We start from the raw sequence: 27,256 nt of genomic DNA, 5'->3' as shown, positions 1-27,256 counted from the left end.
GATAATCAACAATAAGTGAGAATGTGGAATGGAAAGATGTCGAAAGGAACCATAGTGAAAGAGAGCTGACTTTGTTGTTATTCTAGCACTGAGCGTCGTGAACAAAAGAGATCGGAATAAGGTTATTTGCACATATTCCACCAATATTAAATCAGCTACTATAGGAAGCCTGCGAGAAAGCCTTCGAGATTATTGCTTGGAGTTTGAGGAGTTCGAGGAAGTCCAAATATTTGTGTACGATGAGGAAACGAAGACATTTCCGTTGTTGAGAGACGACATTCAATTTCGTTCTATCTTGGAAAAACTTCAGCAAAAAAAGTGGAAAAGGCTCATTATATCTTTGGCTACCCCAGCCATTAGTTTTTCGTCATGGGACTGGAAAAAAGTTCAAGACACGTATAAATTACAATCGTTCATTGATCTACCAAAATTTGATCTCAAGCCCAAGGAGGACTTGACAGAAGCTGAAGAGACAATATTGGGACATATTGTGGACGATTGCATTCGCAAAGGTAGAGCCTATGCATTTAATGCACAATCAAATGAGGCTACAAGATCAACAATTGTCGATGCATTCATGGTTGGAGCAGTATCGCTCTATGCGCCCGACATGATCCTTTCGCAACAACAGTCTTTGAAAGGCACGCGCGGCTATGGGACTTTGGACTTTGCTGTTGTTGACTGTATCAATTCGGGACAATTTCTTGGCATTACGGAAGTGAAGAAGGACGATCATGTGCAAGGCCTTGCACAAAATATGGTACAGCTCGATGTAGCCTTGCACAATAGGAAACGAAAACGAACTGAGAGGATGGAGATTGCCCTAGAGCCCTTAGGGCTTATGGAATCGTAACCAACTCATTTCAATGGGCATTTGTTGAATCTACATTGGAAAATGGCACGCTAAAATACCGAAGGTTGGAACTGACTAAATCTTTAGAAGTGATAGGAGAAATGGAAGACGTGAGAGACAGATGCAAGCTTATATTTGGCTATGTCCTTACTCTTTTCGAATTAATGAAGAATGAAATGAGCACGAGAGGTAGTTTCAACATCGAATCTGACTCCCCAGCAACCAAAAAATCAAAATTTGATCAGTCATCAACAGCAACGATAACAACACCAATAACAACAACACAATGATATCCGCTTAAAATAGCATACAGCAGTTTTGTAATAAATAATATTCCAATATCATCAGTTGGAAGCTTTCAAGTAAAATGGAGTGACACTTTAGAAGTGTCTAACGAAACGCCTTCAACGGTGTGGTTTATTTTTATTTTAAAGAAATATATGTATAAACACATTACTTAAAAGCTTTTTTTCTTTGTGCTCGACGCATCTTAATGTAGGAATTGTTGGAGCCAGCGTTGATGATAGCCTTGGAAACTGACGTCAGGGCATCAGCTTCCTTTTCCACTAACGTCATGCATGTTGATTTTGATATCTCTTCTAGCACAGCCTCAATTAGTTCCTTCTTGAATTGATACAACTTCCTTTTCTGTGCATCGAATCCTGAACGCCATTTTGCTCTTTTTTGGTCAGAGCTCTTATTCAAAGCCCAGATCGAGGGCCGTCCATCGACACCATGGAACCATTCCTTCCATTGATCCTTGAGAAGCGCTGCTTGCGGAAGCATTTCGTGCGAGGACAGGGTTGTTCCAATCTGAACGTAGAGCATGGCGATCTGTTCTGCCAACTGGTCCAAATCAACTCTACCTTGCATACCAGACTGAGATTGAGGTTGAGATTGAGAGTGAGCTTGTCTTTGTTCTACAACTACTTCTTCTTCTCTTTCTCTCGCTCCGTCTACTTCATTGAAGAATGAATCCTCGCCTTGTAAAGGTGAAGAGGTGTTGGTAACGCTCGCTTGCTCATGAGCCGGCTCATGGCTAACCAGGTGCCCGTCTGTGTGCCCTTGCTCCGGGGTGAATGGGCTCCTCTGTCCTGCTCCACATCCCTGCTGTATCTGGAGATCGAACTCTCGTATTTGCTCTCTTTGGATTGATTTGATCTCAGATACAGTGTGGCCTATAGTTCTTCCTGCACCATTGAAGGCCCCCTCATCCCTTGAGAGAGTGCCACTAGCTGACGATTGACACTTGACATATGCGTCCTGAATGAAGAAGTCAAGTTACAGTTAGATGTATCAACGCGTTCTCGTGATCGTATGAAGTCATCAAGAGCTGAAAGCTGTGCTCCTAAAACATCAAGTTTCTGTGCTATTGCGGGAGCGTTTGCTGCAAGGCTATCCATCGAGGGAGATCTTGCCTCACTCATTGTTTGGCGCAACTTTGCACTAAACTCTCCGAACTCTGGCGATTGAAAGACTGGCATCTGGCAGATATGGTGCATCCGGTAAATCTGGTAATAGCAATTAGCATTGTCGGTAATTTCCATAAGTACAGCCATATCCTGAAGAATAATCTTCCGAAAATGAGCAAGAATAATATTAAAGCGTATTTTTGGTATTTCCTCCTTGCAATGGCTTGTTTGTTCCAAAAGGGGTCGATTGTAGTCCTCGGGGCGGTCCATCATGATATTCTCAATGCGCTGCTCCCAGTCTTTGTTTCCTTCAAACAGGTTCTCAATGAAAGGAAAAATCATTCTCTGAAGTTTGGGATCAGGAATAAGTGTGTTGCGAGGAAGCCAGAATTCCTCATCAGTTCGCGTGAAGCCTGCCATCGAATACGGAACAGCTCTTGGAACTGGATGTAGGTAATGGATCGCCAAGCGAGAATGAAGCCAATTGCCTTGCTGAGATATCTGGTCATGCGATGATCCATTGAGCATCGCGTGTTGTGCTCCAGCTTTGCGGCCCGCATGAGTAACTTTATCACTATGATGGCCTGCCTTATTCATAACCCCTTTCATAGCCCTAAGAGCAAGAAGTCGCGAGGAAGCGTCAATCCATCAATTACTATTGCACTACCATACAAAGCCATGTATACCCTGTACTTACTTGTAGAGTGAGGTTGAGGACATACGGGTTCTATCAGAAGCGCCGAAAATGAGGAAAGTTTCCATCCATTTGTCGTCATGAAAGTCAGGAACGTTTTTTTTGTCCTACAGTCAAAAGTTACGAATAATAATAGATGTGAGCAATCGAATGTCGGTACAGCCCCGAAACATTAAACAGAAAAAGTATCAGGAACTAACCATCCATAGCTCTAATAGATAAAATCCTAAGGCACCTAAAGGACACAGCTCAACATCTTTATTGCGAATACAAGACGAATAGATAGTGAAGTCCTGATTTGTCTTGCCATGTGTAATCTCAAGAACAAGGGCAAAAGAAAGCTGGCGCCCATTCTCAGCCGTTGCATGGATATGTGGGAACAGGCTACTCAATTTCGCATCAAGTAAATTTTGGCCACGAGCAATCAAAAAATGATTCAAGGCAAAGCTAACTCGGTCGCGAGCCCCAAGCAGCTTGTGAGTCTTAGCTCCACCATTCAGAGGTTTGTAAGATCGAGTCCAACAAAGTTTCAAGAACTGCTTGAGTTGAGCTGGTGTGTATGCATTGTCGACCGACATTCGATATTGGTTCTTGAATTTATTGCTTTGTTGATACCTGCAGAACAGCAATTAGGGCAATTAGCAATATGCAATATTATATGTTTTAAAACAACATCCACTCCTTCAATTTTCAGGCCTCAAAGTTAAATAATACTACATTATGCTGCTGTCTACTCCTACCTTTTTCTGTATGATGAAATGATCCCTCTGAACTCGGCTGTACGTAGACTTGCCCATGGCTGGTTGCTAGGGTTGGGAACTAATGCTCGCTGAGACTGATAGAGCGATATGACCGACTTGACATATGCATCAACTGTCTCTGGAGAAGGGAGATCACCTTCATAATCTATTGTGACGTTGACACGCAATGGCTTGATGCTATAGAAGTCGTCCTCCGCCTGTACTGATTCTTCTGCCACAAGTTCACGCACATAGAGTAAGAATTTCTCGTATGTGACCATGTCTCCATCCATGAAATGCTTACGCTCGCACCAATCCTATATATATTGGATCAATTAATTGCTACCAATAAACATTATTTTTTGCATTGCTCAACTACTATTCAAATAAGCTCACGCACCACCCAATGCCGTTGGTATTGTTGATAATGATACACTGTTCGACGTGCTAGGGATTTTTCACGATCCTTAGCTGCCTCCTGTAGGACCAACGTACAAGCTATTTTGTTATGGGTGGCATATGCTGTCTTGTTCGCCATGGATGCAACAACATCAGCTCTGCTCGCAGCTGCTATAGGTTGACCTTTGCGTCGTTTAGGAGTTGCCGGGTTTTCTTGTAGCGTTATATGCCGCTTTTGGCTTTGAAGTCCTTGTTCCTGAAATTGGAATTGATCTTGGAATTGTACCTGAAATTGAATTTGATTTTGGAGTTGGGGCATGTGTATGTGTGAATCTAACTGTTGTCCTAAATACTGACCAACATTCTGTGGTGATTCTAATTATAATTTCAAGAGTTCAAGAGTTATTATTTGGTTTTCTTTCTTTAAAGGATCAACAGCAAGCGACGACTATTGTTTGTATATAATATAATGCTGAATAACGAATGTGCTCACCAAACCAGCCTTAGTCCGCCAGCGATAGAGAGCGATAGGCTACCTTGAAGAGGACTTCCTAACTATTCTGTGCATTGGTTGCATTAGATGTGAATAGCGCTTCCATGTTATTTAATGCTGAGTGGTGGGGAATGAAGGGGTGGGTGAAGGGAGAAGTGATAAAACAAGTTAAGAAAAATGTTTGCTTATCCCTCTCCATTAGTGCAAGTCATATGCGATGGCCTTTCCAAATTTACACATCTACACAAAAACGGTATTCAGGCTAAATCACGCTGGAGATCACATTCTATATATTTTGTCAATTTTTTATATTACTTTTCTTTGTGATTCAATAAAAGAAACAAGGTTTGTGACCACATAATTTCAAAATACCAATTCAGTAAGCGGACAGGGTTTGCTTTTTACTCCTTTCTTCCCTTCTTTTCTCCGTTCATCCTCATCAATTATTCATTATTCCTTGATATACCCATAAAAACACTAGAAAAAAAACCCTATACAGATTATCAGAAATTGAATTCTTCAATATAAAATTTACTTCGTACTCTTCCCTTTTTGTATATATTTATTAAAAAAAAAAAAAAAAAAAAAAAAAAGCCAAGCAACATAACAAGAGACAACAGTATTGAGACGGTTGGAATGCCTTCAAGGGCTTCTTCTTGGTCTTCTCGATCTAATGAAAAGGTTGATACCATCGCCAAATTGCCAAGCTTCCGATCCGATCAGCAGCCAATTCCTCCAAAAGATAACGAGCTCAAGCGTGGGCTCAAAGCACGACATTCTCCATGATTTCGATCGCTGGCTCAGTTGGAAAGGGTTATTCTTGGCTTCAGGGTCATCCATCGCACAGGCTGGACCTCTGGGAGCCTTGATTGCCTACATCATGATCGGATCAATGGTATTCTTTCTAATGACTTCTCTCGGTGAGATGGCAACGCTGATTCCTACCGCCGGCTCCTTCACCACTTATGCTACCTGTTTTGTGGACCCAGCACTTGGATTTGGTTAGTCAAGGAGGACATAATCCTTTTTAACGTCGTTCTTGAACATACCAACTTTAAGAGTGAAACTAATATCACATATTTATATTTGTTTACCAATGTGTATTTTTTTAGCCTTGGGCATCAAACTACTTTTTTGGTTGGGCAGTGACAGTGGCTGCCGAGATCGCAGCTGCAGCATTAATTCTTCAGTTCTGGGTCTCATCTGACGCGCTGCCAGCCTGGGTTTGGAGCATAATCTTTTTGGCGTTCATGGTTTTTGTTAATATTATCTCAGTCCGTGCATATGGCGAGCGAATACTGGTTCAGCATTATCAAGGTCCTCACTGTCATCATCTTTATTATTGTCGGGATCCTGGTAGATGCTGGAGTGGTTGGAGGGGATAGAATCGGATTCCGCAACTGGACACTACCAGGTGCACCAGTGGTCAATGGGTTTGGAGGTATCCTCTCTGTGTTTTTGATCGCTGGTTTCTCTTTCCAGGGGACAGAGTTGGTTGGTGTTGCAGCTGGAGAAAGCGAAAACCCACGCAAGAATGTCCCTAAGGCCATTAAGCAGGTTTTTGGCGCATCACGCGTTTCGTTATTCATATCTATACATTATTGGGCTAATTATTCCCTACGACGACCCTAATCTTCTCAACAGTGTGATGTCGCGCAAGACTGCTGTTGCTGTCTTCCATCACACTTGTACTTCAAAAAGCCTTAAGCCTGCATCCCATATTATGAATGCTGTCATTTTGATTACAGTCATGTCAGCAGGCAACTCGGGTATGTCGCATCTACGCGTACGCTACTGATGCTAGCTCGTGATGGAAAGGCCCCCGGCTTTTTTTAGCCGAGTCAATTCCCGTGGTATTCCTATGCATGCCCTCGTCTGCACGACTGTTGTCTCAGCTTTATGCTTTGGTGCATCGCTCCTGGGCTCGGGAGAAGTTTACTATTGGCTCCTCAACATCTCTTCTGTTGCAGGATTCATTGCGTGGTTGGGGATTGCACTCTCACACTTCCGTTTTCGACGTGCATATATCGCACAAGGTGGTGACATTTCGCACTTACCATACAGGGCTGCCATGTTTCCATTTGGACCACTATATGCGTTGCTGCTGTGTATGGTTGTAGTATTAGGCCAGGGATATTCCGAGTTAAGTAAGCCTAATCCACAAGTCTCTAATCTGTAGCGTGCTATATCGGTCTCCCCTTCTTCTTGTGCATGTACCTTGGCTACAAAATTTACTATAAAACCAAAGTTGTGCCCCTGATGGAATGTGATTTTGGTGCTTCTAACCTAGAGAACGGAGATATTAATCACCCTCATGAGCATTGCCAATAAAGTATTTGTCAATAATCCTGTGTGGGAAGATGACTGTGTGGGTCAATGCTTAGTATATACATTACATATTTATACAAATGTCTTGTAAGATTGAAAAAGCAGCCAATAAGCACCTTGCTCATGTTGCACAACCTAATTTATCCCCGAGACAGCATCAACGCCCCTACCCCTGGTATTTCCAAGATTTGTTAGTACCTGAGATTTTTTTTTAAACAGCAATTCCTCTCTCCTTTTCTTCCCTTTTTCTTTCCTCTCTTCCTCCCGCCTCACCTCTTCCTTCCTCCTCTTCCTCTTCCTCTTCTTTTTTTTTTTTTTTTTTTTTTTTCTTCCTCTTCTCTTCTTCCTTATCCATTTCTTTTCTCATCTTTTCATTATATGCATTGATCTCTTAGCCACATCTTTACTACTTCATCCTTTTTTTTTCTTTCTCTCAAACATATAATGCGATTTCACAGAACCAACGTCAAAACCGCTTTGATCCTATATCTCTGCCAAAGCTCTTTTGGATACTACCTCACAAACAGTAATGATGTGGTTGATAGACAGGATATTACACCCACTGCACAGAGTACATCATTAGCCACTTGTCTCAAACCTTTAGGCTCCAAAGTTCTGGAGCGCAAGACCACTGCCTTTGAGAACAACAGATATGCGTTCGATCTTCGCTACACTTTCAACCCCCAGATCATCGTTATGGCATTTCTGCATCCGATGTTTCAAACAGCAGTCAAGTGCGCAAAAGCTGCTAATATTGCTGTAGCGCCTCGATCTGGAGGTCATTCATTTGAAGGCTATTGCATTGGCGCAGGATGGATCTTTGGTGGTCGATCTTTCTGGGCTGTCTTCTGTTACTTGCGACCGGCACCACATTCAAAGTTGGTTCAGAATTCGCTTGGGCCCACTCTATCTGGAGCTCTTCAATAAAGGCGGCTGGACGATCAATGCTGGCACATGTCCTAGTGTAGGAATTGGTGGTCATGCACTCGGAGGTGGATTTGGACTGCTATCTCGCAAATATGGCCTGTTAATTGATCGCATTGTTGAGATGGAGATGGTCGATGCCAACGGAAATCTGCTACTCGCTTCAGCAACACAAAATCCGGATTTATTTTACGCACTACGAGGGGCAGGAGGAGGCTCCTATGGTGTTGTTACTTCGTTCACTATCCAGCCTATCAAACCTCCTCCTGTGGTCACCTACTTCTCTTTCAGTTGGGGCATGGCGAGCCATGCTAGCGTTTTGCGCGCCTATGTCAATTTTCAAGCCACGGCTTCACGAGATGTTGGTGTAGAGATGAATATCTCGCCTGATGGACTAGAGTTATATGGCATCTTCCAAGGCGCGCGAGCACAAATGGACGCTGCTCTCTCTTCTTTCTTTAGCACAGCACCAAAACCATTATCCGCAGAAGTACAAGAGGGACGCCAAATTGACGCTAATTTACGTTTTGCATACGTTGCCGGCGACCCTAAAGATATCAATGCTCTGGGTTTGAAAGGTCCTTATAAGGCTGGTGATTCGCACTATACGAATGGCAAATCTCTAGTCTATTCCAAACCTTTGACAGACTCGACCATTGGCCTTCTTGGGAAATGGGCTGCAAGAAAACCCATCGGTTCAACTGCCAACTATATCATCGTTGATATTTGGGAGGAGCTATCCCAGATACTCCTGTGGATGCAACATCATTCGTCCACCGTGACTCGCATACTGTCTCGAATTCGTAGTCGAATGGGATGGGAACCCGGATGCGAAACCAGGCAAACCCGACTGCCAAGATTGCCTCAAGTGGATGAACGACATGTACAGTGAGTTCTTGGCTGACTACACTACCAACTATGGCCCTGTTCGTGGCTACCAAAATTATATTGATAAAACCATTCCAAACTGGCAGGAAGCCTACTATGGCTCGGCCCTTCCTCGTCTAAAACAGATTAAAGCCGCAACAGACCCTACAAACGTCTTCCGATTTCCACAAAGCATTCCACTACAATAATAAATGTCCTTCCTCTGTATAATAATAAATGAATTCGAAAAATATATTGATCTTTTCGCAACACTCATATATACTATAGTTCTAAAGCTCTAGCTCGAATTCACTCTCTTTGCTCTGTATCAACGTCTGCTCTTTATTAGATCAACTATACCGAGCAGGCTGTAGGTTATTATTCATTAAGATGGAGGCGCAGGCGTATTGAAAATAAAGTTCTCAATCTGCGACTTGGCCACCTGCGGATCAGATGATATACTAATAATAATAATAGATAGAACAGAAGAAAAAAGGCATGTTGAATACGAACACTCTGTATTGTCGTTGGACGCTGAGTGTAATGGATGACAGCTCCAGTTCAATTTGAACTTACTTTTTCAGTCTAAGGTCGAATCCGTCACCATTCGGCTCAAAATATCTGGAAACATGCGTGGTTCCCTTCTCTTCGCGCTCCCTTGATTTGAGTCGTTGGGCGTCCTCGACCTTGCTTTTCTCCTCTGTTGCCAGTGATTGGTTATTAACTTTTAGAGCTGCAGTCAGTTTGCTCCAAAGGCGACGCGATTCGTTCCACTCTTGTTGATCTTCAGGCGCGACGATCTTTGGATGGATTCTGGCTGTCTTAACATCAAAATAAACCTCCTTATTGTTGCCCTATTATGCCATATAAAGTAACTTAGTACGATAAAAGATCTATAAAGGCCCGCAAAAAAAAAAAAAAAAAAAAAAACTTTTATCCTTTGCTTCATTCTTATTCTTGTACCTTCTTAGAAATATAGATTTCGTTGGACCACTTTCCAGAAATTTCATAAAGAACCTCCCCTGTGGAGATGCGTTTGATTTTTCCTGAGATGCCATTGTAAGAGCCCGTGAAGTACCCCTAAAAACATTGATATATGACCTTTAAGTCGACAAGTTCCAAGCTATCCTCTCTAGTTATCTCGGAGCGATTAGTATCATGAAACACTAAGCTGCGTACCTTCACTTTAAACTCAAGAGAGCAAATAAGATCTAATTTCGAACACTTTACAGTTGCAACGTCTCCTAACTCCATCAACATCGTACCAAACAAAATACCCCTAGCATAGACATTTGGCATAGTAATGAGGTATTCCTCGCCAGGACGGTTCGTAAATGAGACATTAATCTCACCCTGCATTAACGTTGCCGCGCTGTTGCCAAGAAATTTGGATTTAGGCAAAAGATCACCAACAATCCTGAGATTATTCTCTGGGCTGGCATAGTAGTAAACCGAAATAGGAGGATGATGCGAAATTGTTCTGCCACATAAAATGCCTCTGTACCGTCTGCGAATTCCCATTTTGCACGGAAATGTTCGCCTAGAATAGGGTTATATGGCTTTTTCACACCCTAAAAAAACATTGAAGTAATAATAGTTAGAGAATGTTTGATAGACACAAACTAAACTAAAAAATAGAAAATTATAAAGACCACCATGTCTTGCGTTTTGCGCGCTTGAAGCGATTGTCTAATACTTCACTAGCTTACCTTGGGCTTAATGTGCCAGCCTGACAAGAAATAGCGGTCACGGATACAAATCTCTCCACAGGATCCTCAAGTTGGTTGGCTCTAGAGTCGCAATGGAAAAATTGAACAAAGTAAGCAATCACTATCCAAAGTAAACTGTACAACCATAATTGCTTAAAATAAAATAAAATAGAGAAAAAGGGGCGGGGGAGGCCAAGATATTGGGACAAAAAGAAAAAAAGCATGTTGTCAAAAAGCTTCATAGTTATCAATATCTTGGGATAATAATGCAATCCCACATCCATAGTTGCCAAAAGTAAAGAAATAAATATGCAGCAAATTGCCATCAACATGCGAATTGCATTATAAAATTAAGAATAAAAAAAAGTCTAATTGTGTGGTAAAATGTTTCCGAGCTTACTTGATGATGAGTTCAGGGTGGGACATGAAATCGGTAATACGTTCCAACATGCTACGGGTTCGAGAACAAAGGTTGGAAGAGTAACGCGATGAAGGTCGCCGCCTTTGCTGAGCTGGGAGATGATGTCCATGAGGATGCTACGGTTACCCTCATCTACAACCTCAGTGTCTTCGCCATCAATAGGAGAACCGTTAGTGTTATTGAGATCAGTCATGGCAAGGAATAGATTAATGAGAAGTGGACTGGAAGAAGGGATGCCAAAAAAAAAGATCCAAAAAAAAAATAAAAAATAAAGAAAAAAAAAAAAAGTAAAGCGGTGACGAAGAAGAGAGTAGAGAAGAGTAGCGAACAGAAGCAAGAGAAGGAAGTACGAGAGTTAAAGTAGGAGTGAGGAGTAGAGTTGGGGTTTTTTTTGTATTACCGTGAGCATGCTTTTTTTAGTCTGTAGAGAAAGGGCCTGTGACCTTGTGCCTGTCCTTGTATCCCACAACAATTGGATGGCTGAAATGTCCCCATGCCAAAGGATTTGTTCAGCAGGAGCGACAACTTTTGCACGCTTCATGTCATTCATCCTGCAGATATGAATGATGACGAAGACTAATTGCCGCCAAAAAAAAAAAATAAAAAAAAAAAAAATAAAAATATAGATATACATAAAAGTCAGGTGAAGATGTCTTCTACTTACAGTCTAATATCATTAACAACAACCAACTTTCAAAATGAAAGATCTGCTCTTTTTTTTTTTGAATTTATTACTCACTCCAGATCATTATGTGCCAATGGCCCTTAATAGACTCGAAATCTTATCTGGTGAGTCTTTGATCTTGATGTACGATTCATATAAAGCACTCAACCACACCCTTTTCTTCTTTTTTTTCTTTTTTTTTTTCTTCTTCACCGCCCCACCTTCCATTCACCGGCTTCCACCTCTGCCTTTCAGTACTGATTGATATTCGACCAAGTATCATCTTTACGAGAAGGACCATTCCACTTTGCAAAACCTACATCCAAGCGACCAAAAGGATTTCTATTAATCATCAATCATGTATAAGCAACTCTACAACAAAGCTCCCAAGGCGGTTTCCGTCAAGGGCTCTTCTGCTCTCCTCTCCAATTCGTTGATCTCGGTTCAGCGCGCCTCAAAAAACATTAATTCTTCTCCACTCCCGCTTCTGTCCACGAAAGCTATGTTCCATCAAGCGACTAGCCCTGCACATGGAAGCCTTCGCTCTTCCATCCCTATGCCACTTTTATCCTTACGATCAAGCGTCCACAAGACCGCTATTTCCAAACAGATCGGTATCAAATCTATGGCTAGTTCTCAAGCACGATGGTTCTCCATGACCCGTGAGAACCATCAGGAACACCGAAGCTCTGGTTCGGTAGCTGATAAGACTACAACCAAGAAGCTCGTGTCAGAAGCGATTCTAGCAGATGTGCCTCTAGTGGAGGTCAAGAAGGTCCTAGTTGTGGGCTCTGGTGGTCTGACAATTGGACAAGCTGGCGAGTTTGACTATTCAGGTAAGAGATGAAAGTCTCATGATGGCTTTGTAAAAAAGAAAAAAGATCAGCGAACGATCTTTCGTCTCTTAAATAACTGACATGATTTCATTTCGACCTTTTTTTTCGATTAGGTTCCCAGGCAATTAAGGCCCTCAAAGAGTCTAATATTCAAACTGTACTTGTCAACCCTAACATTGCCACTATTCAGACGTCTCATGCCCTCGCAGATACTGTCTACTTTTTACCTGTCACTCCCGAATATATCGAGTACATCATCGAGCCGAGCGACCTGATGGCATTCTTCTGACCTTCGGTGGACAAACAGCGCTCAATTGTGGTATCCAACTCGACAAGATGGGCGTCTTTGACCGCTTGAACGTCAAGGTACTCGGTACTCCCATCCGCACTCTGCTCGTCAGTGAAGATCGCGACCTCTTTGCCAAGGCTCTGAATGGTAAAGTATATTGAATTCTTGGACATACTGTTTGTAGCTGATATAGTCACACCCTCTTATCTGTTTCTCCCCCCCCCCCTCTCGACTTCAAATCAACTTAGAAATCGATATCCCTGTCGCCCCAATCTGTTGCAGTTGTATATAATAGGATGCTTTGGCTGCAGCCGAGGAGATCGGCTTACCCTGTCATCTTCGATCGGCATTCTCTCTTGGAGGTCTAGGCTCCGGTTTTGCTGCCAATGCTGCCGAGCTTATGCTCTCTCGGAACAAAGTCCTTGACTCTTTCAGCCCAGATTCTGGTCGAAAAGTCTATGAAGGGATGGAAGGAGTAGAGTACGAGGTAGTGCGTGATGCAGCAAACAACTGTATCACTGTTTGTAACATGGAAAACTTTGATCCCCTTGGCACCCACACTGGAGACTCGATTGTCGTTGCGCCGTCCCAGACTTTGAGTGATGAGGAATATCATATGTTGCGTACTGCTGCATCAAGATCATCCGTCATTTAGGGGTGGTTGGAGAATGTAACGTCCAATATGCTCTACACCCTGAGAGCTTAGAGTACAAGGTCATTGAGGTCAATGCTCGTCTCAGTCGCTCAAGGTAAGGCCATCACTTGTAGAATTGGAATCTATCGTTTTTTTTTTTTTTTTTTTTTTTTTTAACCAACTGAACTACTCTATAAATTAGTGCTTTGGCATCCAAGGCAACTGGATATCCTCTGGCGTTCATCGCCGCCAAGATCGCTTTGGGTCATACACTTCCCAACCTTCGTAATTCTGTCACTAAGACTACAACTGCTTGCTTTGAACCATCTTTGGATTATATTGTTACAAAGATCCCTCGCTGGGACTTGGCAAAATTCCAGCACGTTTCTCGCGAAATTGGCTCGTCTATGAAGTCTGTCGGCGAGGTCATGGCTATCGGACGTACGTTTGAAGAGTCTTTCCAAAAAGCAATTCGTCAGGTTGACCCTCAGTTCAAAGGATTCCAGGCTCTAGAATTTCCAGATGTCGATAAAGTCTTGGCTAACCCCACTGATCGCCGCCTCTTCGCAGTTGGTGATGCTATGTTAAACAAGGGCTACACCGTTGATCAAGTCCACAATATCACCAAGATCGATAAGTGGTTCCTCCACAAGTTATCAAACATTGTAGCTGTTCATAAAGAACTTGGAAAGTTCAATGTTCAGAACCTTCCCTTTGAGCTTCTGCACGAGGCGAAGCGCAAAGGCTTCTCTGATGCTCAGATTGCAGGATTGTTGCAACAGAAGACTACAGAAGACACTATCCGCAAGGCTCGTAAACAAATGGGCATTACACCTTTCGTGAAACGCATCGATACACTCGCCGCTGAATTCCCTGCCGATACCAACTATTTATACACCACATACAACGCTTCTTCACATGATGTTGAATTCAATGATAAGGGCACCATGGTCTTGGGCTCTGGTGTCTACAGAATCGGATCATCGGTTGAGTTTGATTGGTGCGGCGTTTCATGCATTCGCGCTCTTTCGCGAGCTTGGAAAGAAGACTGTTATGGTCAACTACAACCCTGAGACAGTTTCAACCGATTTTGATGAATGTGATCGCCTTTATTTTGAGGAGCTGTCTTACGAGCGTGTCATGGATATCTATGAGCAGGAGTCGGCACAAGGCGTTGTTGTCTCCGTTGGAGGGCAACTTCCTCAGAACATTGCCCTCCGCCTTCACGAAAATAACGCCAATGTCCTGGGTACATCTCCTGTTATGATTGACGCCGCTGAGGATCGCTACAAGTTCAGCAAAATCCTCGATTCAATTGGAGTGGATCAGCCCGAGTGGAAGGAGCTGACTTCTCTAGACCAAGCGTCCACTTTTGCGGAGCAGGTCGGCTATCCTGTACTCATCCGTCCTTCCTATGTCCTCTCTGGCGCCGCTATGAACGTTGTCCACACTCCCGAAGCCTTGCACCGCTGTCTCACTTTTGCTGCAGAAGTTTCACCTCTGCACCCTGTTGTCATCACCAAGTTTATTTCTGGGGCACAAGAGATTGACGTCGATGCCGTTGCCCACAATGGAAAGCTTGTTTGTTCACGCCATCTCTCAGCATGTTGAGAACGCCGGAGTCCACTCTGGGGATGCTACATTGGTTCTTCCCACGCGTGACCTCAAGAACGAAACCAAGGACAAACTGAAGACAATTGCAGAGCAGGTTGCAAAAGCATTCCAAATCACCGGCCCTTTCAATATGCAGATTATTCACAAGCCTGCGACTTCTGATAATGCCAACCAGGAACCCATTTTGAAGGTTATTGAATGTAATATTCGTGCTTCTCGATCTTTCCCTTTGTCTCCAAAGTTCTTGGTCACAATTTCATCACCACTGCCACCCATGCCCTCTGTGATACAGATGTACCTGCCCTGAAGACTTGATGGCTAAAGATTACAACTACCAACTGTCAAGGTCCCACAATTCTCTTGGACTCGTCTTGGTGGTGCTGATCCATTCTTGGGAGTTGAGATGGCGTCAACGGGTGAGGTAGCCTGCTTTGGACGTGACAAGGAGGAGGCTTACCTTGCTGCAATTCAGAGTGTACAAAATTTCAAATTGCCTGCCCCCAATTCAAGTGTCTTGCTGAGCTCGGATGACTTGACTACCTCGGGCGATTTGGCTAAAACGGACAAGGACTTCAAAAATATGGTGTCAACATCGTAACCATGTCTAAGCACACACAGAGATCTTGGACGCGTCGGGTGTCTCCTGCAAGTTAGTTGATTCGCCTAATTCGTTGCCATTGATGCATAAGACTATGGCGAAGGAGAACGTTCAGATGGTGATTTCACTTGCACGGAATCGTGCCCAGAATGTGGCGGATAAAGAGTATATGATTCGTCGTGCTGGTGTAGATGCAGGAATCTCTCTTATCAACGATGAGAAATGCGGGTCCTGTTTGTTGATTCCCTTAACAAAAGTGCAGAGCGTAAGGCAACGTTGGCACAGAGCAAGGATGGATCCAAAATTCCTCCTGAGGTCAAATCCTGGGCCGAGTTTGTTGGTGGTCGTTATTAAGGATGGATGTATTTATTAGCCATCTTTTTTTTTTTTTTTTTATTTTATTTTTTTTATTTTTCTTTTTTTCTTTTTTTTCTTTTTCTTTTTCTATTTTTTTTTTTTTCCTTTTTTATTTTTTAATTGCATCAACATCACTCCTTTTTTTAATTCGAAGTACAAGTTGGTTTCCTAAGGTGCTTCTTCTTTTGGTCGGGAAGCTGCAACTACTGAATCTAACAATACTTTCGAACGGCTGGACTACTATTCTCTCGACAACAGAGTAATGTCATGATATGTGGTCTTCTTTTGGTCGGGAAGCTACATATCGCAAGGCATTACTGCGCTACTGCAATTTTGGATTGCTTCATTTTCTTTTCCTTTTATTTTATTCTGTTTATTTCAATCCTATCTTTCGATCATTTTATCTTTCAAAAACCTGCCTTGCATTTTCTGCTCGCTATTACCTCTTTCCTTTTGGTCGGGGAATGTAGGTCATAGCAGATGGATCCCACGGTGGACAGGATAGCCTTTCACACAAATTCGGGGCTTATGAGGTTTTCTTTCGAAGGATTTCTAGATGTAGACGGATTGGTGGGTGCTAAGGAAGAACGGAGACATAGTGGGCCTCACAATTGGAGAATAAAGCAAAATCGTTTGGTTGCAGTTCATTCGTGACTTTTTTTTTTTTTTTTTTTTTTTTTTTCCCTTATCAGACATGTTTGCAATAAACTCTCCACTCACGTCGTCAGTTTTGCATCATCACCTTCTTAACAATCACTTCACTCACTGCACTTTATACACATTCATTTACAAAACAAATTGCGTCTAGTCATGTCCAGAACTCCAAGTATATACAGTGACGCTCTTGATACACTCCACTTTGAAGCAATGGATAGTACCACCAGCTCCTCTGATCACAATCATCAGACAAACCTCCAGTCCACAACTATGGGCTCACAAAACCATAATATACAATCTCTTGTTAGCGAAAATCCAGGAAACCGCTATGAAACGGTAGTTGATCAATTAGGAAATGACATGGATGTGGATGAGGATGAGGATGAAGACGAAGACGAAGACGAAGACGAAGAAGAGGAAGAAGACGAGGAAGATGTAGATGCGGATGTTAAATGGCCGTGCAAACAATGAGGATCACCCATCTAGAAATGACACTGAAAACTCACAATCGGCTACTGTATTGCGAACAGGAAGTAGCTCGGATTCTACGAATATATCGAGCAACGAATTAAGATTAGGACCTACAGCTGCTGTTGCTGCTACATCAGGAAGGACAGTATCCGTCCCAGTTGTGGATGAGAAAGCTCAGAACGAGCTGAGGCGCAAGATCATGGATATCCAAAGAGATCCCAATATCAAATTTGCAGACAAGGCTGGAATGATACAGGTATATTATGCATATCAAGATGTACATCTTGCCGCTGTTGTTCAATATTGTTTTCTTTTGTTTTTGTTTTGTTTTGTCAGTTTCATTATGCTTACTTTCACCATCGTCTGATATCTCTTTGCTTCCTTGTGTTTTGTTTAGAAACTTATGTCGTCCAAGTGGCATGACTCGCAACGCTCATCAGACAATCAAAGCGGCGAGGCTGGGGCAGACGATTTGAAAAAGACATATTATGTATGTGCTCTTGCCATTCAGTGGACTTTGTGATCAAGTTTCGAAGACTTCGAGTCTAACTTTCTGTCACACTAAATTTTACTCTAGAATGAAGAATTAAATCAGTTGGGATGCAAACACTATATGCGAGGGTGCAAACTCAAGGCCAACTGTTGTGGCAAATGGTTCAACTGTAGGTTTTGCCACGATGACGCCAGTGACCACGCAATCGTCAGGTAAGATGGCGCTAAATTAGTCTCTGCTACTTTTTTTTTTTTTTTTTTTTTTTTTTTTTTTTTCCTTTCACCTTTTGGTCTTTTGTATTCATCTTGCATCAGTGTCTTATTGCTTTACTCATCGAATGTATTATTGGTTTTAGGAGCGAGACGAAAATGATGCTTTGCATGCATTGCCAGACAATTCAGGCAGCCGCGCAAAACTGTAGTTCTTGCAAGACTAAACTAGCAAATTATTATTGCGATGTTTGTAGCTTTGGGATGATGACATCAAGAAAAATATCTATCACTGTGAAGATGTGGCATCTGCAGGATAGGACAAGGACTTGGACGAGATTACTTTCACTGCCAAAAGTGTAATGTGTGTATGAATATTCAGCTCCAGAACAATCACAAGTGTATTGAGAGGAATTTAGAATGTGATTGCCCAATCTGCGGCGAATTACATGTTCACGAGTACGACAACAGTTATTTTTATGGTACGTATCACTTTAACGACAAGTTGAATGCTGGATACTCATGCATGGATTGAGATCATGAAACATATTCTATATCCTCGTATTTTGCTTTATTAGCATGTGGTCATTGTATCCATTCGAAGTGTCATGAGGAACTACATCAAAATCTCGTACCAGTGCCCTACATGCTGGAAATCATTAGGCGACATGTCAGCATACTACTCAAAGATTGACTCGCTACTTGCAGAGCAGACAATGCCTCCAGAGTATGCAAATATCTTTTCTGTTGTTCTCTGTAAACGACTGTGAGGTTAAGTCCGAGGCACCATACCATTTCCTGTATCACAAATGCGATAAATGCAAAGGATACAATACAAAAGTCTTGGAAACATTTAAGCGTGTCATGGATGGCCAAGTCCAACTTGTGGAAAACGCTACTGCAGCGGGAGCAGCGGGAGCAGTACCAGAGAACAATATCTCTGGAAGCAGTAGTGGCCATGCTGGGTCCTCTTCATCAGCAGGGGCAGGGCCTTCTTCATTGAATACCAATGGAGGGTCTTCTTCCTCTGGCGCAGGAACAGGCGCGACATCTATCAGCCTGACAAATGTAACCTTACCCAGATCGCCATTGATAGACGAAAATGCGTCTGGTGACATGACCATGACTGGTATCTCTGGCAACTCAGCGCCGTAGAATTATTTTCATTGTTGTGATCCTACATAAAAAATGTATAAAAATGTTTGTACACCATTGATGCAACCTTGTTCCAGGAGAATGTCATTTTTGCTGATAGGAGAGATAGAGGAAGGGATTTGAGTCAAAAGCAATGAAGCACGTCACTGGTCACTGCCCCCAGCGGGAAAAAAAAAAAAAAAAAAAAAAAAAAAAAAAAAAACAGAGGACCTTATTCTCTTTAGCTCTATTTTTGCTTGCACTCCACCTTTTTGCACAGCAAGCATCAGGACCACGCACGGAACCAGAGCAGCATTCATCTTGATCGACCGCGTAAACCCTGTTAAAAAACATTGGACACACATTGCTGAACTGGTCTTCATCTTAGTGGCAACATGACAGAAAACCTTTACCCCGTTGGAACCACCGTCTTTGCCAAACTCAAGGGATATCCTTGGTGGCCAGCGCGTGTAAGGAAAAAAAGAAAAAGAAAAAGAAAAAAAAAAGAGCAATGAATGCACACTATTTCTTCATAGGAAAAGTACACCTGAACAGAAACCAATGTTGACAATATCCTGTTATTGGCTTTTTTTTTTTTTTTTTCTTTAATTGCTGCCATGGGATGTACTTGTAGATTGAGAATGAACAGGACCTACCAGTCAATGTTAGTAGCAAGAAACCAAAACAGAGACCCATTTGGCCAGTTTTTTTTCTTTGGTTCATACGACTAGTAAGTAGTTTTCGCGTCGGACTGTTGCGAGCTCTTAAAAACACCTCTCGATACGTCTAGCAGCAAAGACCAGAGTCAAGAACAACGCTAGATTGGAAAAGTGTTGGAATGCTTTCGACCACACTATATTATTACAAACCAGTAGTGTTTCTTGTAGCATGGTCGGCAATCAAAGAGTTGCGTGGATGAACAGCATCGCTATGCTTATTTTTTGAGAAAGAGAGAGAGAGAAAGAGGAAGATGGTGGCTGTATACTGCCTAATAGCCATTTAAGCTGCTGAGCAGTATCAGGAGATAGCACTGGAAGTACGGATTGCAATGGAAGATAGATGTGAGGAACTGGCAGCAGAGATTAAGTCTTGACTATTTTGACATCTGTCTTTTTTTTGCACAGCTATCCTTCTTTTTATCCTTGGACACTGAGCAGAAGATAAAGTTCCCTTCTCTTCGTTTAGAAAGCCGGCAATAGGGCGTTCTTATGGTTTCACTATTACTCCTGTTTCTGACATTGCCTTGCAATTCTTCTTTCTGCCTTTATCTTAGTGGCTGGTTCGGGACCACAGAACTCAAACCATTTGATCCTGCCTCAGCTGAGAAAACAAAGTCAACTCTCAAGAGAGGGAGTGCTTTAAGGACTGCACTGGGTGAGGCTTTAGATCCAAGTATTATCGCACATCGAATTACAGGCGATGCCGAGGAAGATGACGACGATGACGACGATCAAGTAGCAGCAACACCATCCAAGACGAATGCCTCCGAAAGACCAAAAGAACGACACAAAAAGGCCAGACTAATGTGGAGAAGAAAAGACGACCAAGCACTTCAGAGGACCAAACTGCAAAAAGAAAGGTCTCCAAGAAGACGGCATCGGTTGAAGATGATAATAATGAGTTAGCCAAGGTGTGTGTAATGCAGTTTGGGATATACTAAAAATAGCTGGGTCATGGCATAATTAGAACTATTTCCGGGATCATTGTTTATTATTGACACATTGACCTCCGTGCCTCTAGCCTTCCATTAAGCGAACGGCAAGTGCGCCTCGCTCCCGCCTCGAGTCAGACTTCAAGAGCGTGGATGATGATATTAGCATTGGAGATACAAGCAATGGACGTACGAAACAATCGGAAGATGACGCAGGGGACGCGGGAGACTTGAGAGCAAAGAAGAGGATTAAGAGTATGCCATAGTTCTGCGTCAATATTTTGAGCGATGAGAGAAAGTGTTCGCATTATATCAAGCTAATAACATCTTTTGGAAATAAAATAGGTGGCCAGCCCAGCGAGCGTCTTCTGAAACTCCGACATAAGCTGCAGAAATTGCTTCTGGTGGAAGGCCTTTCAGACGATGTTTTGATTCAGGTATAAAAAAAAACATTTGCTTTTTCTCTTTCTTATTGGGTACCCTAATCTAATATCCTCCTATCCTTACGCTACTAGAATCTGGAGCGTGCGGACCCAATCCTCGCCGAAGTAGAAGCATTTGACATTGATTTACAAATGCTTAAGGTATATCAAGTATCCTTGTATATATATAGTTTCAAAATTCACAAGCAGAAAGATATGAACATATTGTAATGTTGCTTTTTCATTTTTCGTTAGGATACCAAAATTGGTCGATTAATGAAAAAGATCTCGGCACTTCAGTTCAGCCAGGACCCTCACAAAATCGTTGAAAGATCAGTAAAGCTCATCAAACAATATAAACATGATGGAAAAGGCACAGGAACATGGCGAGATTTTGAACACGAGCGTAGACAAGGGAACAGAATCGTCTACACCTGTTACAGAGACAGCACCTGTCGTGGCCGATAAAAACTCCAATGCTGCCGAGGCGGAGCATGAAATGGCGACCGCGCCGCTGGCCAATTCAAACAATAATATCTCAGATCCTTCAGCACCTGCGCCAGAAGCTGTAATGGCAGCCATGGCAGCCATTGTAGGAACAAGCACAGTTGATCCGCCTGCCAGCTCAATCGAACCTGTTGCAGCTCAAGATGACCAAGCATCAACAGGAAACAATGTGGTATAAAGCGCGCCCAAAAATGGTCTTAACTGAAATAGCCAATCATCAGGAAATTGACTAGAGAAGGGTAGGAAATATCGGTGCAGCAGCAAGAAAAAGGAAAAGAAAAGAAAAAAACAGCCCACAATGCCATAATTCTCAATGATTCATTCTAAAGCATTATGGAAATTAAATACAGTTATTAAATATGGAACAGAATTGGAAGAGATGATTTTTAATAATTTACATGGGCATAGTTCTCGGAAGTGCTGATTTAACAATGTTGATATAATGTGTTTGTTTATGCAACTATCGCTCAAATTATTTTTTCTTGAGAGTGGAGCGACGACCTTGACCTGGTGAACAGTAACATTTGTTTTAGCATACAATCCATATTGAAATTAAAAAAATAAAAACAAAAAAACAAAAAAATATATTCAAAGTTAAACAGTTACCTTCTTTGGAGGTCCTTTACCACGCTTCTTGCGCTCTGCAAGATCTTCGAGGCGTGTCTTCTCTGTTTGGTCAATAAGATTCATCTCTGGACCATCCTCGTGATCTCGCGCAACTTGATCTGCTTCACGTTTGGATAGTATGAATTGATAGTAGGTCCGATGAGTCGCTGACGAAGGATCTTATTACCCGTTGGATGTTCTGCGGGTTATACACATTCCCGAAAATTGCACATGAAATCTTGTTCAGCAATGCGAGTTTGTTTGTCGCCTGGGTCGTCAGGACATGATGAATGGTTTAAATATGAAGAGTTTAGAATGGATCCGATCGTTTTGTGTATAATTTCTGTTCAAAAGCCATTAGTCACGTGGTAATTGGCTACTACAACGGAAGCAAGTTATCTCCTGGAAAAGCATAGCCTTCCTGATCGCAAACTAACATAAAAAATCTTTTAGGCTTGCAAAATCCCTTTTACTAAAGGTACTTATTCATCTAACCCGTCTCGCATCACGCAGTCTTCAACAACTAAAGTCATCGTATTTGTATTATTGCAAAAAAAAATACAGGATGAGCGTCACCAGTGAGGAAATCAACTATCTAATTTTTCGGTACCTTCAAGAGTCAGGTAAGGCTCCGCTTTGAGGGCATCACTAGTATCACCAACGTGATTTTATAAAATAACACATACCACTCGTCTATTTCAGGATTTGTTCATACAGGATTTTCCTTTCAGAATGAGTCACATATCCACAAGTCTGAATATCGGAATGCAAATGTTCAACCAGGTGCTCTCGTGAGTGTGATTCAAAAAGGCTTACTGTATATGGATTTAGAGCTTCAATGTTAATGAGGTAAGTAGACCTGAATCTCTCAATGTCGTGCCCTGGATCTAATTTGTAGTGTAATTTTTATTTTACTTCTCGATACACATTATTTTAACAAGACCTTGCCATGAATTTTCCATCACTATCATTTACGACTTATCAAAACCAGGATGGAACTGAACGGGAATGTACGGGACCAGTGGCACTTATTGGACCTCATCGCTGTGATAAGCAAGGCAAAAATCAAGGCGTGATGATTTAGTTGGGAAGGGTAATAAACGAGATCGAAAAGAGAGTAAACGGCCTCGAGAGCAGCAACAAGGTCGAGACAAGCGCCTGAGAACAGAACTTGATGAAGATGATAAGGATGACGACCCCATTGTAGATACTGACCAAGTTGAGGATGTTTCCTGTTGGCACGCGTATGTCCAATGTCGAGTATTCTCTCATGCTAAATGTATATTAGAATGGACACCTTACTCTTCTTTTTTTTTACGCGTGCATGTGTGATTTATGGGATAAACTAGCTGTGGAAATAATGGATGCGGCGGAGGTGAAGATCATACCAGCAAGCGATGCTATTACTTTGAAAGGCCACACTGCGGATGTATTTGTATGCTCATGGAGTCCTACCTCACCCTTATTGCTGGCATCCGGGTATGTGTCTGATTTACAGAATGCGAAAATTGCGCAGTCATCTTGATCATATCTTTATCTAATATTCCAATCATTCTTTAATACAATTACTAGGTCAGGGATGCAACGGCTCGTATATGGCAAATACCCAGTAGCACCGATGACGCCCTGCTGGAACCAATTGTGCTAAAGCATCTGCCAGCATTAACAGACAGCAATAGAGATGTCACGACAATGGATTGGAATGTAAGACTAATGTGCACGCAAGTCGCAAGGCTCGAAAACCTATCATTTTCATCTAGAATCATTAAGAAGAGTTTACAGACGCATGAGATTATTATTTTATTCTAATATACCTATTTATTTATTTATTTATTTTTCTGGATAGGCTTCAGGAACACTTCTTGCTACAGGATTTTATGATGGACAGGCTCGAATCTGGACGCAGCGCGGACAACTGAGATATTTGATGAGCCAACATCGTGGACCGATCTTTGCTCTAAAATGGAATAAAAAAGGCAACTATATCCTCACAGGAAGTTTAGATCACACTACGATTGTGGGGACGCTACAACAGGGGACGCTAGACAGCAACATGAGTTTCATACTGGCGCAGTACTAGATGTAGATTGGCTTGACAACACCACATTCGCGACATCATCGTCTGATGGGAAAGTGTATGTATGCAAAGTAGATAGCTCTGAGCCCGTCAAGGTGTTTGATGGACATAAGGACGAAGTAAACGCTGTTCGCTGGGACCCTTTAGGAGAACTTCTTGCGTCGTGTTCAGATGATAAAACAGCAAAGGTAGTGTTGGTTTTTGTATTCAAAAAGTCTGATGTCGATATACTTTTTTTCCTTTTTCTTTTTTTTCCTCCATCACCCTCTAACTCGATCATTTTCATGTAGATTTGGACTATGTCGCGGGACGAATGTCTATTTGATCTTACGAATCATACTGAAGCTGTCTATGATATGACGTGGGCACCTCATGAAGCATCATCAAAGGAGCCAAGGATTCTGGCGACAGCCTCGTTCGACATGACAGTGAGACTATGGGATGCTAGAAATGGCGATAACCTTCGTGTCCTCTCAAGACATACCGAAGCAGTATACTCTGTTGCTTTCAATCCAACTGGTACACATCTTGCCACTGGGTCTCCAGACACGACAATCAATATATGGAGAGTGCAGGTCTGTTAATCATTTAAGATTTCATGCCACTCCTTCGATATTTTACTTTAAGGCATGTTATTAACCCAAAAAAATACTTTGCTATTCTTTTTTTTTTTTTTTTTTTTTTTTTTGAGTAGGATGGAGCACTTGTCAAGACATATCAAGGAGAAGGCGGGATTTTTGAAGTGGACTGGAATAGCACAGGAGACAAACTTGCGGCATGTGTGGCCAACGGCACTGTAAGGAAGAACATGCTTATAGTGCTTGTGGTAGACTATGACTCTGATGGCCTTACTAATTCCTAGCATGAACGTTATATTTAATTTTCAATAGCTTGTAGTCGCCCATGTCAAGCTTTAATGGTTGCATTTATAATAGCTCTGTAAACATCGATACCCACATTCATATAAAGAATATTTTTGAAAACGTAATGAACCTAAAAAAGTACACTTCTCATTAACTCTTGATCTGTAAAAACTCATGTCATCTGCTGACAATACATCCCTGCTCACTGAGGCGACAGCGCTCATTACTTCATGGAGAAATGCACTTTCGCTATCGCCTGCAGAACTGCGACCGATTCTAATCGTAGGCTTTTATTTATTTTTTTTTTTATTTTTTTATCTTTTTTTTAAAAAACGTAATATGCTCAACTCTCATAAATCCTCACTTTCTGAATAGGCATGCACGCTGGCAGGAGCCAATTTCCCCAAGCTACTCATCCCGCTGGTCCAACAGGCTTTAACAGATATTGCCGAAGGGTCACTATCGATTTCACTGACTCCTGTCGTTTCCTCTTCAGATATCTTGCCAAATCAAGTACATTTCATTCGTAGGCTTCGGGAAGCGCTTTATAAAGGATCGGCCTTGTGCGGCGGTCCCTATGGCATCAATGCTCTTGGCGCTGTGAATTTCGCGCTTGATCCGGATCTAGTAACAGCTGTGAACAACCATGGGCCTGTGCGTGGACCGAAAAATGCTACGACTCCTGAAGAATACTATAGGCGTGGCCGGGATCTCTTTCAGGCTATTTATCAGCATCACAGTAAGTCCGAAAACCATCCCATTATTATTGGTGACTAAAGATCATATGCTTTATTAACCTATAATTTCCTTTTAACAAAAAAAAAAAAAAAAAAAAAAAAAAAGCCGAGCCGATCCTTAGAAAATTGGAAACAGCAGTCAAGATTTGGTGCAAAGCATTCTCGTTGACACATATGGAAGAGTGTTGAGTGACACCTCAATAATATCTATCCCTGAGACGGAGCTATGTCTGGTAGCGGTACTAGTACCGCTTAATGTCCCTCCTCAATTGAAGAGCCACATCTATGGCGCAAGAAATGGGGTGTCCCAATGGAGCAGGTGCGACAACTTGTGTCTGTGGCTGAAACGATTACACATTGGGTTCATAACCATGCAAACGAGAAGAGTTTGTTATAGACTAGTACTCTATGTTTTTTTTTATTTTAGTTTTTTCTGATTGAAAAAGGAGGATTTTTTTTCAGTAAAATTCATCAAAAGGCCGTGTATCATTGTAACAAGACTCAAAAACCCGTTAACAGCTCTTTCTGCTGCAGTGCGAGATGGACATTCAGGATTGGCCTCGACCGAAAGAATAGCGCGTCGCTTTACACACTCTTGATGTTGCTTTGTAAACGTATAATTTCCACGTCTCACCTCACGCAACCAGTTACAATCTCCACTTAGTGCAGCTGCACGAATCTAGCTCGACATATGAACAATGATGATGATAACATTAAAATAAAATTAGTAGTAGAAAAAAGACGAACAAAAATTGTGTCGTACACTAAGAAAATACCGTCTACACAGGTGTAAAAAAAAAAAAAAGGTACCTCACTGCACGCATGATGACGAAGGTTGTCCCACTCGACATTAAAGACACAATGGTCATACATATGTATCATCTCATGAATCATTGTGTGCTCCTGGTGTTTTTTACTGAAAAATCCATTTTGACAAAGCATGATACCATGATCTTTGGAGAATCCACCAGATTTATCTTGTCGCAAGGAACACATTCGAGCATCTCTCTGGTCAGTGGGCAGCCAGCCTTTGCCAAATTGCTCATCATGAACCGTACGCCCGGACCTAAGATAATTAATATCAAGGACACTTTTGAGTTCATGCACCTTTTCTGTGACGCTTTTATCAAGTTTACAAACTGAGGGGGAAACTGTAACCTACTGCTCTTAATAAGACGCTCTTTGTGAAGCTCACATTGCTTTCGATCTGCTTTATCAACCTCAGCTTGGAATTCTTCAGGGGTTAGACCAATACCAGTAATAAGTGAGAGAGTCTTTCTCCAGCGTTCAAATGACTTGTTTTCCTTCCTTTCCTTCTCTGAGGCACTTCCGCTCGCAGTTGCCCAGGTTGAGGACTCAAATGATTTCGGCGTCTGTTCTACAGGCACTTCCGTGGGCGCTTGTGCCATTTTGAATAGTTGGAATGGGGATGGCTGGTTGGTTTGTTGTAATGCTGCAACTAATGAAAATTATTTCAATGTCCTACTTCAATGTCCTGTTTTTATATAACATTACCATTTTGGGAACAGGAATAGATCCGGCGGGGCTTGGTGTTTACTCAACACTTGCAGGGCGAAAAGTGCCTGCCTTCAACCAC

At 42.1% G+C, this 27,256-nt stretch overlaps 10 protein-coding genes across 10 annotated transcripts; 7 read left to right on the top strand and 3 right to left on the bottom strand.

Annotated features, from left to right (window-relative positions):
• Positions 1–5,373: 5,373 nt before the first annotated feature.
• BCR41DRAFT_378217 (amino acid permease/ SLC12A domain-containing protein) lies at positions 5,374–6,922 on the top strand (the record flags this gene model as incomplete). The annotated part of the gene is made up of 7 exons (XM_022027148.1): positions 5,374–5,394; positions 5,439–5,592; positions 5,738–5,844; positions 5,867–6,171; positions 6,236–6,364; positions 6,410–6,738; positions 6,771–6,922. 7 exons carry the CDS (start codon positions 5,374–5,376, stop codon positions 6,920–6,922), a joined length of 1,197 nt encoding a protein of 398 aa, XP_021879831.1.
• Positions 6,923–7,237: 315 nt separating this feature from the next.
• On the top strand, positions 7,238–9,027 carry BCR41DRAFT_356846 (hypothetical protein). Its single transcript, XM_022024734.1, has 4 exons — positions 7,238–7,678; positions 7,731–8,538; positions 8,577–8,621; positions 8,651–9,027. The coding sequence occupies exons 1-4, from the start codon at positions 7,364–7,366 to the stop codon at positions 8,917–8,919; spliced, it is 1,437 nt and encodes a 478-aa protein (XP_021879830.1). The 5' UTR covers positions 7,238–7,363; the 3' UTR covers positions 8,920–9,027.
• Positions 8,999–11,108, bottom strand: BCR41DRAFT_356843 (hypothetical protein). Its single transcript, XM_022024733.1, has 6 exons — positions 10,820–11,108; positions 10,420–10,500; positions 9,890–10,250; positions 9,674–9,790; positions 9,287–9,564; positions 8,999–9,171 (listed from the first exon to the last, which is right to left on the bottom strand). Exons 1-6 carry the CDS (start codon positions 10,867–10,869, stop codon positions 9,096–9,098), a joined length of 963 nt encoding a protein of 320 aa, XP_021879829.1. The 5' UTR covers positions 10,870–11,108; the 3' UTR covers positions 8,999–9,095.
• Positions 11,109–11,725: 617 nt separating this feature from the next.
• Positions 11,726–15,851, top strand: BCR41DRAFT_356842 (hypothetical protein). Its single transcript, XM_022024732.1, has 12 exons — positions 11,726–12,340; positions 12,454–12,569; positions 12,608–12,776; positions 12,878–12,913; positions 12,941–13,252; positions 13,285–13,378; positions 13,466–14,270; positions 14,299–14,869; positions 15,119–15,171; positions 15,224–15,460; positions 15,498–15,703; positions 15,733–15,851. The coding sequence occupies exons 1-12, from the start codon at positions 11,863–11,865 to the stop codon at positions 15,827–15,829; spliced, it is 3,174 nt and encodes a 1,057-aa protein (XP_021879828.1). The 5' UTR covers positions 11,726–11,862; the 3' UTR covers positions 15,830–15,851.
• Positions 15,852–16,535: 684 nt separating this feature from the next.
• On the top strand, positions 16,536–18,843 carry BCR41DRAFT_356840 (hypothetical protein). The gene is made up of 8 exons (XM_022024731.1): positions 16,536–16,936; positions 16,962–17,216; positions 17,358–17,450; positions 17,538–17,665; positions 17,809–17,873; positions 17,983–18,121; positions 18,276–18,411; positions 18,434–18,843. Exons 1-8 carry the CDS (start codon positions 16,643–16,645, stop codon positions 18,815–18,817), a joined length of 1,494 nt encoding a protein of 497 aa, XP_021879827.1. The 5' UTR covers positions 16,536–16,642; the 3' UTR covers positions 18,818–18,843.
• Positions 18,844–19,030: 187 nt separating this feature from the next.
• Positions 19,031–21,752, top strand: BCR41DRAFT_356837 (hypothetical protein). Its single transcript, XM_022024730.1, has 9 exons — positions 19,031–19,266; positions 19,431–19,513; positions 20,070–20,250; positions 20,289–20,426; positions 20,537–20,702; positions 20,793–20,884; positions 20,963–21,031; positions 21,125–21,205; positions 21,243–21,752. The coding sequence occupies exons 1-9, from the start codon at positions 19,192–19,194 to the stop codon at positions 21,552–21,554; spliced, it is 1,197 nt and encodes a 398-aa protein (XP_021879826.1). The 5' UTR covers positions 19,031–19,191; the 3' UTR covers positions 21,555–21,752.
• Positions 21,739–22,250, bottom strand: BCR41DRAFT_356836 (hypothetical protein; the record flags this gene model as incomplete). The annotated part of the gene is made up of 4 exons (XM_022024729.1): positions 21,739–21,883; positions 22,003–22,042; positions 22,075–22,149; positions 22,170–22,250. Coding segments are annotated over 4 exons (231 nt in total), but the record flags the coding sequence as incomplete, so codon positions are not given.
• Positions 22,251–22,476: 226 nt separating this feature from the next.
• BCR41DRAFT_356835 (WD40-repeat-containing domain protein) lies at positions 22,477–25,016 on the top strand. Its single transcript, XM_022024728.1, has 11 exons — positions 22,477–22,605; positions 22,685–22,822; positions 22,924–23,054; positions 23,075–23,216; positions 23,332–23,461; positions 23,560–23,686; positions 23,829–23,979; positions 24,018–24,247; positions 24,350–24,634; positions 24,754–24,855; positions 24,950–25,016. Exons 1-11 carry the CDS (start codon positions 22,548–22,550, stop codon positions 24,974–24,976), a joined length of 1,521 nt encoding a protein of 506 aa, XP_021879824.1. The 5' UTR covers positions 22,477–22,547; the 3' UTR covers positions 24,977–25,016.
• A 43-nt stretch (positions 25,017–25,059) lies between these two features.
• BCR41DRAFT_108565 (hypothetical protein) lies at positions 25,060–26,105 on the top strand. Its single transcript, XM_022019367.1, has 3 exons — positions 25,060–25,204; positions 25,298–25,661; positions 25,766–26,105. The coding sequence occupies exons 1-3, from the start codon at positions 25,097–25,099 to the stop codon at positions 25,846–25,848; spliced, it is 555 nt and encodes a 184-aa protein (XP_021879823.1). The 5' UTR covers positions 25,060–25,096; the 3' UTR covers positions 25,849–26,105.
• A 63-nt stretch (positions 26,106–26,168) lies between these two features.
• Positions 26,169–27,113, bottom strand: BCR41DRAFT_356832 (metalloprotease ATP23; the record flags this gene model as incomplete). Its single annotated transcript, XM_022024727.1, has 4 exons — positions 26,822–27,113; positions 26,654–26,725; positions 26,470–26,612; positions 26,169–26,338 (listed from the first exon to the last, which is right to left on the bottom strand). Coding segments are annotated over exons 1-4 (632 nt in total), but the record flags the coding sequence as incomplete, so codon positions are not given.
• Positions 27,114–27,256: the final 143 nt, after the last annotated feature.

The sequence above is a fragment of the Lobosporangium transversale genome (genome assembly GCF_002105155.1).
Source record: "Lobosporangium transversale strain NRRL 3116 chromosome Unknown BCR41scaffold_27, whole genome shotgun sequence".
NCBI classification, from domain to species: Eukaryota; Fungi; Mortierellomycota; class Mortierellomycetes; order Mortierellales; family Mortierellaceae; genus Lobosporangium; species Lobosporangium transversale.
This window is presented reverse-complemented; position numbering and strand designations above follow the sequence as displayed.

Excerpts from the sequence above, each read along its gene's own strand:
- BCR41DRAFT_108565 (XM_022019367.1), top strand. The coding sequence starts at position 25,097 with ATGTCATCTGCTGACAATACATCCCTGCTCACTGAGGCGACAGCGCTC. Across the intron at positions 25,205-25,297 it reads AACTGCGACCGATTCTAATC|GCATGCACGCTGGCAGGAGC; the intron begins GTAGGCTTTTAT and ends CTTTCTGAATAG. Across the intron at positions 25,662-25,765 it reads GGCTATTTATCAGCATCACA|CCGAGCCGATCCTTAGAAAA; the intron begins GTAAGTCCGAAA and ends AAAAAAAAAAAG.
- BCR41DRAFT_356846 (XM_022024734.1), top strand. The coding sequence starts at position 7,364 with ATGCGATTTCACAGAACCAACGTCAAAACCGCTTTGATCCTATATCTC. Across the intron at positions 7,679-7,730 it reads CAAAAGCTGCTAATATTGCT|GATGGATCTTTGGTGGTCGA; the intron begins GTAGCGCCTCGA and ends GCATTGGCGCAG. Across the intron at positions 8,622-8,650 it reads TGCAACATCATTCGTCCACC|TCGAATGGGATGGGAACCCG; the intron begins GTGACTCGCATA and ends TCGAATTCGTAG.
- BCR41DRAFT_356835 (XM_022024728.1), top strand. The coding sequence starts at position 22,548 with ATGAGCGTCACCAGTGAGGAAATCAACTATCTAATTTTTCGGTACCTT. Across the intron at positions 22,823-22,923 it reads TATGGATTTAGAGCTTCAAT|ACCTTGCCATGAATTTTCCA; the intron begins GTTAATGAGGTA and ends TATTTTAACAAG. Across the intron at positions 23,217-23,331 it reads CCAAGTTGAGGATGTTTCCT|CTGTGGAAATAATGGATGCG; the intron begins GTTGGCACGCGT and ends GGGATAAACTAG.
- BCR41DRAFT_356843 (XM_022024733.1), bottom strand. The coding sequence starts at position 10,869 with ATGTTGGAACGTATTACCGATTTCATGTCCCACCCTGAACTCATCATC. Across the intron at positions 9,791-9,889 it reads CTCTTGAGTTTAAAGTGAAG|GGGTACTTCACGGGCTCTTA; the intron begins GTACGCAGCTTA and ends CAATGTTTTTAG. Across the intron at positions 9,172-9,286 it reads TTCGACCTTAGACTGAAAAA|TATATCATCTGATCCGCAGG; the intron begins GTAAGTTCAAAT and ends TATTATTATTAG.
- BCR41DRAFT_356837 (XM_022024730.1), top strand. The coding sequence starts at position 19,192 with ATGACAGAAAACCTTTACCCCGTTGGAACCACCGTCTTTGCCAAACTC. Across the intron at positions 20,427-20,536 it reads ATAATAATGAGTTAGCCAAG|CCTTCCATTAAGCGAACGGC; the intron begins GTGTGTGTAATG and ends CCGTGCCTCTAG. Across the intron at positions 21,206-21,242 it reads ACAAAATCGTTGAAAGATCA|GCACAGGAACATGGCGAGAT; the intron begins GTAAAGCTCATC and ends ATGATGGAAAAG.
- BCR41DRAFT_356840 (XM_022024731.1), top strand. The coding sequence starts at position 16,643 with ATGTCCAGAACTCCAAGTATATACAGTGACGCTCTTGATACACTCCAC. Across the intron at positions 17,217-17,357 it reads ACAAGGCTGGAATGATACAG|AAACTTATGTCGTCCAAGTG; the intron begins GTATATTATGCA and ends TGTTTTGTTTAG. Across the intron at positions 17,874-17,982 it reads GGCAGCCGCGCAAAACTGTA|GACAAGGACTTGGACGAGAT; the intron begins GTTCTTGCAAGA and ends TCTGCAGGATAG.
- BCR41DRAFT_356842 (XM_022024732.1), top strand. The coding sequence starts at position 11,863 with ATGTATAAGCAACTCTACAACAAAGCTCCCAAGGCGGTTTCCGTCAAG. Across the intron at positions 12,570-12,607 it reads ATACTGTCTACTTTTTACCT|CGACCTGATGGCATTCTTCT; the intron begins GTCACTCCCGAA and ends CATCGAGCCGAG. Across the intron at positions 14,870-15,118 it reads TTCACGCCATCTCTCAGCAT|TTCTTGGTCACAATTTCATC; the intron begins GTTGAGAACGCC and ends TTGTCTCCAAAG.